This window comes from Cebus imitator, unplaced genomic scaffold, assembly GCF_001604975.1.
Source record: "Cebus imitator isolate Cc_AM_T3 unplaced genomic scaffold, Cebus_imitator-1.0 Scaffold285, whole genome shotgun sequence".
Lineage (NCBI taxonomy): Eukaryota > Metazoa > Chordata > Mammalia > Primates > Cebidae > Cebus > Cebus imitator.
In genome coordinates, this window is record NW_016107600.1 from 2,856,140 (window position 1) to 2,867,559 (window position 11,420).

Here is an 11,420-nt window from a genome sequence, read left to right on the forward strand (position 1 = left end):
ACAACAGATGCTGGAGAGGATGTGGAGAAATAAGAAAACTTTTACACTGTTGGTGAGAGTGTAAATTAGTTCCAGCCATTGTGGAAGACAGTGTGGCAATTCCTCAAAGATCTAGAACCGGAAATAGCATTTGACCCAGCAATCCCATTCCTACTATACACCCAAATGATTATAATTATTCTACTATAAAGATGCATGCACACGTATGTTTATTGCAACACTATTTACAATAGCAAAGACTTAGAACCAATTCAAATGCCCATCAATGATAGACTGGATAAACAAAATGTGGCATATATACAGCATGGAATTACTATGCAGCCCCAAAAAAGGATGATGAGTTCATGTCCTTTGCAGGAACATGGATGAAGCTGGAAACCATCATTCTCAGCAAATTGACACAAGAACAGAAAACCAAACACCACATGTTCTCACTCATCAGTGGGAGTTGAACAGTGAGAACACATGGACACAGGGAGGGGAACATCACACACCAGGGCTTATCAGGGGGTGGGGGACTAGAAGCAGGATAGCATTAGGAGAAATACCTAATCTAAATGATGGGTTGATGGGTGCAGCAAACCACCATGGTGTATGTATACCTATGTAACAAACCTGCACGTTCTGCACATGTATCTTAAAACTTTAAGCATAATTTTTTTTAAAAAAAAGAAAGATACTACAAAACCTTATCCTTTGTCCACAGAGTCAGAGAATAAGTGTTTTATTTTGTTCTGTTTTGTTTTTTAGTTAACAGCCATTTTTTCTCCCTTAATAGGTTCTGATACTAGAAATAAAATGATGTATGAGTACCTTATTATGTATATCTTAAAGTAAAAAGAAATGCATGTTGTGTGGCAAGCAGTGGTGGTGATTTATTGGATATTCATAGATATAAAACACACATACACAAAGATTTTCTGAGAAAATATTTGGCATGCACCCTGTTGATAATTCTGGGGTTTTAATTGATTCTTCTATTTCAGAAGATCAAATAAATAAGCAGAAAGGATACTGGAATATATCACATACACAAAATAATGGTAATGGGAGTTGTATACAATACTCTGCCTTACAAGTATATACTTTTAGAGATTTCACTGTAACAAAAACAAAGTTTAAAATATAAAAGAAAAATGCAATATAAAACCTATGAAAAACAAGAAGAAAGAAAATATATGGAAAATAATTGTCATTCAACACACTCAAAAAATAAGAAAGAAAGATGGAAGCAAGTAAGGAAGGAAGGGAGGAAGGGAAGGAAAGAAGGAAGGAAGGAGGGAGGCAGGGAGGAAAGAAGGAAGGAAGGAAGGAAGGAAGGAAGGAAGGAAGGAAGGAGGGAGGGAGGGAGGGAGGGAGGGAGGGAGGGAGGGAAGGAAGGAAGGAAGGAAGGAAGGAAGGAAGGAAGGAAGGAAGGAAGGAAAATGGGAAGACAGGAAAGATTGATTTTTGGTAGGCCAACCCAAAATGTAAAGCCTGCTTTGTTCCTGATTAAAGTCAAATTCTGTTATGTGCAGCTTGTCATTTCTAAGTGTATCATGTTTTATTATTTCATTTTCATTCTATTTCTGTTTTGTTGTTGTTGTTGTTGTTGTTGTTGTTGTTGTTGTTGTTGAGACCAAGTCTCACTCTGTCCCCCAGGCTGGAGTGCAGTGGCACGATCTTGGCTCACTGCAACCTCCAACTCCCAGCAAGTGATCCTCCTGCCTCAGCCTCCTGAGTAGCTGGGATTACAGGCATGTGTCACCACGCCTGCCTAATTTTTATATTTTTAGTAGAGACATGATTTCACCATGTTGGCCAGGCTGGTCTCAAACTCCTGACCTCAAGTGAGTCACCCAAGTCGGCCTCCCAAAGTGCTGGGATTACAGGCGTGAGCCACCATGCCCATCCTATTTCACTCTATTTCTGACAACAATCTTCCCTCATAAACACATCAAATTTATCAGTAAAACAAATTTTAAACAAAAAGCTTATGCACACACTCATACAATGAGAAAGCTATTTCTGAAATTTCCCAAAGTTGGAAAGATCACTTGGTAATTTCAATGCTATTTTTAAAATTATGTCATTGTTAGGCTGGGTGCGAGGGCTCACACTTGTAATCCCAGCGCTTTGGGAGGGCGAAGTGGACATATCACATGAGGTCAGGAGTTGGAGACCAGCTTGGTCAACATGGTGAAAGCCCATCTCTACTAAAAACACAAAAACTTAGCCAGGCTGGGTGGCACACACCTGTAATCCAGCTACTTAGGAGGCTGAGGCATGAGAATTGCTTGAACCCAGGAGGCAGAGGTTGCAGTGAGCCAGAATTGAGCCACGCCACACCATTGCGCTCCAGCATGGGGGACAAAGTGAGACTCTGTCTCAAGAAGAAAAAAAAAATTATATAGTTCTTATATTAAAGTAAAATATAAAGTCATGCAAAAAAGCAATCAAATTATGATGATAGTAGCAAAAGAAAAGAAATCAAGGGTATAACAAAAGGCTTAAAAGAAAGATAAAATAAGAAAGCTGTATAGAGATATAAACTGATAAATTTATAATAAAAAGATAAGTCAAATCTATAAAAATTCATAAATCTGATATTGCAGCAAATCAAAGCTGTTAATAGACCAAAAACATTAAAATTCAGAATATTTTCATATGATCAAAAATAATTTAGTGGATGTGGAAAACAAATAACAAAAGACCAAAATGTAGAATTGAAGTTTTACTTCAATAGAAAAAATAAGTGATACAAAGGTAGAGAAAACACAGATAACTACCCAGAAAAATGAATTATAAAAGCAAAATATAATTACAAATACAGATAGAAAGACAGATGTTAGAATAGATAACAGATGATAGACATAAATGTACATAGAAATATGATCAACTGATCAACTTTAATAAGCTTTGTATAATAACTGAACATAAAGTTAAAGATAAGTATTATTAGATGAGTTATAAAAAATAATTAAAAAGAAATAGTAACTTCCATTAAAATATATACTGCAATCTTTTTGAATAGAGAATGAATAGAGAACATTCTCTATTGTTTACATTAACAGAAAACATTAAATGATCCAAAAAAATTCTAACAAATATATTAAAGTGTAATGTTAAACAGTTATTTGGAGGATTGGTGGGAAGTGGGAATGGTTAATGATTACAAAAAATAGAAAGAATAAATAGTATTTGATAGCACAACAGGGTGACTATAGTCAGTAATAATTTAATTGTATATTTTAAAATAACTAAAAGAGTACAGTCAGATTGTTCATAACACAAAGAACAAATGCTTGAGTTTATGGATACCCCAATTTACCCGGATATGATTATCACATCTTGTATGCCTTCATTAACATATTTCCTCCCATAAATATTACACACCTACTATGAACCCATAAAAATTAAAAATTTAACATTTAAAAAAACAATTATTTAAAAATATTAAAGATACATTCTAGAGTTGGCATTTATTTATTTAACAAATATAATTTAACATCACTTTGTACCAGATAGTGTGGTAGGCCTTGAAAATTGTGTGTTGAACTAAAAAGTAGAGCCCCTACTTTAACTGAGCTTATATTCTACATGTGCAACAAATAATTGATAAATAATTTTTATTAATATAAGCCAAAAAGACAAATTAATCCAGATAAAGAGAGAATAATGAAGTTACTGTATGAGAAATTGAATTTGAATTTGAAACAATAAAATGCCACGGTTTAGTCAGATTGTTTAATTATTTATATATATATATATATGCCTTTTTTATTATTGTTTCCAAACACAAAACTCACATATGCTGGATAAAAGTGTCTCTTAAAGAGAGAGTGGGATCTTAAGACTAGAAGAACATTAACAATTATTCAGAGCAGAACATTTGGAATACAAAGGAAGCAATTAGAGAGCAAGAAAAGGGCATGTGTAAAGACACACTAGTGAGAGAAAATATAACATGCTACAATATATAAAACAGTTCTGTATGAGTTAAAAATACATTTTTAAAATCTCAGGCATAAGGTTTAGTTGTGTTCCTAGAGTTATACAGAGCCAATCTTCTCTGCCTCCTAGGATGGCTTTTTAAATATTTTTAAATAGCTGTTTATTCTCAAGTTCTTTTTTCAGATTAATGCCAATTGATAAAAAATCAATATTCCCTGATAGTTACTTGCATAAGATTTGAATTTTAAAATTTAGCTACAAATTTAAGGTCTAACATTTACTTGCTGTGTGACACTGAGATAGTCTACCTAGGCTCTAAATTAGCTTTGAACACAAGCCCTCTTTCCTAAAAGAAAGAGGCTCCTTTCATTTACACTAGCATAGAGATTTGGAGATTTTTTTTTTGCATCTACATAGTATATTTTATTTTTCTTTTTTATTATTCTTTAAGTTTTGTGATACATGTGCATAATGTGCAGGTTTGTTACATAAATATACACGTGGCATGGTGATTTGCTGCACCTATCAACCCATCATTTAGATTAGGTATTTCTCCTAATGCTATCCTGCTTCTAGTCCCCCACCCCCTGATAAGCCCTGGTGTGTGATGTTCCCCTCCCTGTGTCCATGTGTTCTCATTGTTCAACTCCCACTGATGAGTGAGAACATGTGGTGTTTGGTTTTTGTTCTCGTGTCAATTTGCTGAGAATGATGGTTTCCAGTTTCACCTACGTTCCTGCAAAGGATATGAACTCATCATCCTTTTTTAGGGCTGCATAGTATTCCATGGTGTATATGTGCCACAGTCTATCATTGAAGGGCATTTTGATTATATTATTAAGCCTGAAAATAAATTCTTTTTTTTTTTTTTTTGAGATGGAAAAACTCTTGTTGCCTAGGCTAGAGTGCAATGGCTCAATCTCAGCTCATTGCAACCTCTGCCTCCTGGATCCAAGCAAGTCTCCTGCCTCAGCCTCCCAAGTAGCTGGGATTACAGGCATGCACCACCAGGCTTGGCTAATCATTTTTTGTATTTAGTAGAGGTGGAGTTTCACCATGTTAGGCTGGTCTCAAACTCCTGGCCTCAGGTAATCCACCCGCCTCGGCCTGCCAAAGTGCTGGGATTACAGGCGTGTGTCACTGCACCTGGCCCAATAAATACTTCTCTTTATATTCACTATTATGTTTCAGGAAACATCCCATACTTTAATAAAATATTAACATTATTCAGTTTTAAAAAATAAATCTTTCTTAGAGATTTATAAAATCAAATAAATCAATATTAAAAGAGTTCACAAGTAATCTATATTCTGGGAACATTTATGCAAGAAAAACAGAGGGCTTTCAGATTTCCAAAATGAATTCATAATGAAATATTTTTAGGATGAGCAAAGTCAGCTGATTAAGTTAAAAGAATGACGTAATTTCAACAATGCATAAGAGAATATCTTGGATACAGAAAACACCATTGAAATAATAAAAAATTCAGGAATAGATAAAATGGCTATTTATGAGTGACTTCAGTTACTATCATAATATAAACATAAAATAAAGGTGTATGTCCAAAACCTAGCTGATTCACGCTACAATTTTCAATAAGTTTGAGTGGTAATATAACACCCCAAACTTTTATTTCAAAGTAGTAAAGATATACTTTTTTACTATATTGTTCAGGGCTTGTTTCACTTGCTTATTTCTTAAGGTGTATATAAAAGGATTTAAAACAGGTGCAATTGAAGTGATGAATACTGCTACTCCCTTGTTTAAAGATACCCTTTCTTCTGCAGAAGGTTTAATATACATGAAAATGCAGCTGCCATAAGAGATGGAAACAACAATCATATGGGAGGAACAGGTAGAAAAAGCCTTCTTCCTCTGCTGGGCAGAAGAAATCTTCAAAATTGTTTTTATGATATTTCCATAGGAGTACATTACCAGGGCCAGTGTAATCAGGAGAGTGACAATGGCTAAAATAAAGCTTAACAATTCTATTACCCATGTGTCTGTGCAGGAGAGAGTCAGAACAGGAGAATAGTCACAGATAAAGTGGTCAATAATATTAGCATCACAGAATTCCAACCTGAGGCCCATGGTAAGTCCAGGAAAGATTGTTAACAAACCAGCCCACCAAGAGGCAACAGCCATCTGGTGGCAGACTCTGTTGGTCATAATAGTTGCATAATGCAGGGGTTTGCAGATGGCCACATAGCGGTCATAGGACATGGCAGCCAGCAGAAAAAACTCTGATACACCCAAAAAAATGACAAAAAATAATTGTGTCACACAAGCATCATAGGAAATAGTTTTATCCATAATCGCTATGCTGACTAGGAATCTAGGGATGCAGACAGATGTCAACAAGATTTCTAAAAAAGAAAAATTCCGAAGGAAGAAATACATGGGTGTTTTGAGGTGAGAATCCAGCAAGGTGACCAGGATAATGATCATATTTCCAGTGACACTCAATAAATATGTTAAAAATAGAAAAAGGAAAATTACAATTTGCCAGTGTAAATCATCTGTTAGTCCCAGAAGAATGAAGGTTGTCACTACTGTATGGTTTCTCATGATTAAACTCCTTCTGAATTCCATCAGATCTGGAAAAAATAAATATGTTTTTTTAGAAAAAGGCTCCACTGAGTAGAGATTTCAAAGTGATATGAAGACCAAGTAACTCAATTGAAAAGAATACACTTCTTTTTCTTCTATGATTACAACAATTTTGCCTATCAGTCAGAACCCCAGAATCTTTTTCAGATCTTTTTTACTTTGAGAAAGAATGGTTTTATTTTTTCCTATTGTAAGTATCTGCACATTTCTCTGGTTTAAAGTTTTTTCTAAAATACCAAAATGTAACTCCTGCAATTTCACAAGAAAACATCTTTCAGATCAGATTGGTTAATCCTCCTATTGTTAATATAATCTCAGGATTTTTTCAGTTACATAGAGCTTTTCTGCACACTTCTACATTTTAAAAGGCTAATTAGAACTGAAATCTTATAATTAACCTTTTTAAAATTGTTCTTTTCTGATTATATATTTCTGGCTAGTCTTTGGGTTGATAGAGCCGATGAGAACTTTTTCAATGGAAAGAACATTTATGAATCTCAAAATTATGCAAATCTCAAAATTCGTATGTAAATATGAAGCTGAAATTTTACATGGAATTTGGAATTTATATACTCAATTGTTCAGTAAGCTTCAACTTCATAAGTAGCTTTATCAATGTAAGAAATATTTTATATTCAATACTGTTAAAGTACTCAATCCTTTACTAAGTATGAAGGAATATATACATCCTAGTCAAATTTTCAGTAAAAATGACTATAAATCATTGTTCATGATGCTATTCTAATAGACAAACTTAGAGACTCTTTCAAATGTGTATATTGAATCTTTAACCAAGAGTTACATAATTTTTTTTTCTAACTCAGAAATTAATGGGTTTAATCTTATGGACACACTTTCAGAATAACTTATGTAGCAATTGTTGCGTACTCAAAACGACAAAATTATGAAAACACTTACTTTCCATGAATTTCACAAGGGTTTTATTGGCTGAAGCATTGTGCAATTTTTCTTTTGTATCATTAACCAAAAATGTAATATTAAATGATTTTTCAAAAAATATGCATTTATTTCTAACCCATATTTTTTCTCTATTTCCATACTCTCAACAGCGAGACCCGTTCACATTAAAAGCCAGGGAGATTTAATAACAAACATTTGTGGATCTTTCTCTGTCTCCCTCTCTCCTTCCTTCCTTCCTTTCTTTTCTTTTTTCTTTCTTTCTTTCTTTCTCTCTCTTTCTCTCTCCAGTCAGCTTACATGTGACATTTCAAACACATTTTTCTGACTTTTCCTATAAATAAAATGAGTAATGTCTGGATTCAGTCTAACTTAAAATCTGAAAAGCTGATTTATTTGTTTACTAGAATCAAAATAATATTTTTTTTTAGTTTGCCTTTTAAGAATTCTGGTCACTACTTAGAGTTTCTCATTGTCTCTGGAATAAAAAGAGCAAGAGTGCCGTAGATTTACCCTTGTTCTTTAATAATGAGTATGTTTACTCAGAACTGATAAAGAGCTCTGGGGATTCTTTTGGAGAAGATACTAATTGACTATTTTCTTCATTAACTCTAAAAAGAAAAACAAAATAGCAAAGCTAATTAAAAGTCTTGCTATGGCATCTGTAGAAAAATCGGAAATGTTGATGTTAAAACAAAGTCTAATTCCTGTAATGAGATTAAAAGGTTGTATAAAGTACTTTAGGCTTTTCAAAGTATCTGAGCTAAGACTGATCCAAAGAAAGAATAAAACTGGAGCTTTTTCATTCTTCACTTCAAAGGAAGAATCAATCTACCTAATGACAACATTGTCTGTAACTTCTGATTAATTGAATCTTCACAAATTGACTCAGATATTTTTTTGAGTCAAATATACTTACTTCTTATCCTCTCCATACAACTTCATAGCATGAAATATGTATTATATACTAATATAGCAATTAGGAAAACAATGGCATAATTAGAAAGTAATGAATAATAGAAAAGTCATTAATAAAACCCCTTTAGAAGAATACATGTGTAGATTTTTGCCTACATGTCCTCTAAACCAAGGAGATGACTTATTCTTACATTAAATATAATGTAAAACTATAAGAACATAAGAAGAGCAAATCTTTTATGTTTATTCTTTATTAAGAAAACCATATTAAAATTACAAAAATTGATGAAAGAACAAATCAAATCGGTAACCAAGAATTTTAGAGAGATTTTCTATAGACAGTAATATCAGTAACTGATCTAGATATATAAGAATGATATTTTCCGTTCAGAGGATTAGTTACAGTTTAGAAAATACCTAAAATATAAATATTAAATTAACAAGCAAAATGCTTCACTTTTTATGTATTAAATATGTTCTCTTCACACAAACTTCGAAAATAGAAGAGGAAGATGGAATACTTATTAGAGGTCTGTAAGGGAAGCAAATCTATTTTGAGTGATATGAAATAAAATAATTTTTAGAGAATATGAATGTATTAAATCATGTATAGTTGTGTAATTGAGGAAGAAATATATGAAAGATTTTTGCTTTAATTTCTGGTGATACTACTGAAGTTTTTTGCAGAATGCAAGGTAGTCAGTTTAGAAGAAAGTCAGATGTGAAGCAGGGAGACATCTTACTTTTAAAGAAACAGATTATTGCATAAACAGTGATTACTAGAGAGATTAAAGTTCCAGAAAGAAAAAGAAAACCTTCAGAGATAACATCAATATATATACAGATATTTTATTTATTATTTTTACACCAGGATTTTTTGTTATGTCTGACTTTTGATCAGAAATGAGAATTTTGGTTTGGCCCTGATAGAGGGCAACTTTTTTGGGTCAGAGACATCAAGAAAATTGCTGATAGTACAGCAGAGTTAGAGTGAAAATGGAAAAATTGATGGATTTTGAACAAATGGTCAATTGTATCATTAAAAACACTTGTTCAGCTTTAAAGCTGTGTAGATTTGGAAGCTAAATACTTAAGCAGATCCAGCAGGCTTCGTCTCAAGATGTTTGTCAAATTTTGAAGATGAATAAAACAGAAGTTTGAAGAGATAATCTCTGCATTTCTAAAATGCCTAGACTCTCAGTGGTAGGAAGACATATATCCCACCTCCCACCCCAAGGTATTAACTGGAATCTTGAAAAACCCACACAGTAGGTACTGAATTAAGCCAAAGGTCATTGAATCTATCTATATAACCCAGCTTCAATTCAAAATCTAGCTTAACTCCTGTTCAGATTAAGTTGTTTGCCTCATTTCTCTCTGTATAACATTGAAAAATAACCTATCGGAAGCATAAAAGAATTTTTAAAATAAGGTCTGGTGCTCAGCAAAACAAATAAGCAAGCAAAAATGTAGGATGGCAAGACCAATAAAAGCAATAGAAATAAAACCACAGATGATCCAGACATGGGAGTTAGGAAACAATGATCATAAAATTGTTATTATTTATATGCTTGAGGGAATAAAAAATTGATAAAATAATTAAAATATTGATATTGCAATAGATTTAAAATATATAGAGAGGGGTCAATAAACAATAGAATTAAACAACATATCTAAATTGAAAAATGCAGTAAATCATTTTAATAGCTGAAAGTATACATTTGAAGATAGGCATGAATAATAAATATCCAAAATAAAGAAAGAAAATAAGAACATGGATAATAAGATACATGTGGAATTGTGATCAAAAGTTCTAGCATACATGTAATTTGGCATCCCAGAAGAAAAGTAGAAAGAATATTAGGGCAGAAGCAATATTCAAAACAACAACTGAAAAGAATTTCCTAAAGTGCTAAAATTTATCATTCCAAAGATTCAAAAAGCTCAGTGAACCCCAAGTAAAGACCACACTCAGTGGTATCTTCATTGGTGCCCACTGAAAATGAATATAGGCAAAATCGTTATGAGTAATGGCAGTATATAACCGCCTCTGCATTTACCTTCTACCCTATTTTTCTCCTAACAATTGCTGATTATGTTTAAATTAGATTAATTTGGGTCCTGAATGGAGAAGGATGTAGAACAGAGTCTTTATCCAGCCTTTACTTGATATGTGATGGGAATGAGAAATAATTTTGTTTTAAGACATTGAATTTCTTTTTACATAAACCAGTAACATAAGTTTTTATGATCATTATCAAGTATTATGCACTGTACATAATTGTATGTGCTATACTTTTATCCAACTGGTAGTGCAATAGATTTGCTTATATCAGCATCACCATAAACACATGAGTAATGCATTGTGGTACATTACAGTAATGTTATACCACATACAATGAATGTGGTTCAGCAGTGATGATGGCAACACCTCTGGGTGACGGGAAAATTTCAGCTCCATTATAATGATTGAGACCATCATCATATATACAGTCCATCATTGATAAACATTGTTATGCAGTGCATGACTTTTTTACACACATACATACACACACACAGTTATGGTTATCTATAGCTATTATATTTTTTAAATGTGTTTTTCTATTTATTTATTTATTATACTTTAAGTTCTGGGGTACATATGCAGATCGTGCAGGTTTGTTACATAGGTATATACACATGCCATGGTGGTTTGCTGTATCCATCACCCATCATCTACATTAGGTATTTCTCCTAATGCTACCCTTCCCCAATCCCTCCGCCCCCTGCTATTCCTCCCCTAGCCCCTCACCCCCCCGAGGCCCAGTGTGTGATGTTCCCCTCCCTGTGTCCATGTGTTCTCATTGTTCAACACCCACTTATGAGTGAGAACATGTGGTGTTTGGTTTTCTGTTCTTGTGTCAGTTTGCTGAGAATTATGGTTTCCAGTTTCATCCATGTCCCTGCAAAGGACATGAACTTATCTTTTTTTATGGCTGCGTAGTCTCACTCTGCTGCCCAGGCTAGAATGCAGTGGTGCAATCTTGGCTCACTGCACCCTC

The 11,420-nt window shown here is 33.4% G+C and overlaps 1 protein-coding gene across 1 annotated transcript; it reads right to left on the reverse strand.

The window, feature by feature from the left end:
• Nucleotides 1–5,562: 5,562 nt before the first annotated feature.
• LOC108284933 (olfactory receptor 6C74-like) lies at nucleotides 5,563–6,501 on the reverse strand. The gene has a single exon (XM_017501911.1). It carries the CDS (start codon nucleotides 6,499–6,501, stop codon nucleotides 5,563–5,565), a length of 939 nt encoding a protein of 312 aa, XP_017357400.1.
• Between the last annotated feature and the right edge of the window lie 4,919 nt (nucleotides 6,502–11,420).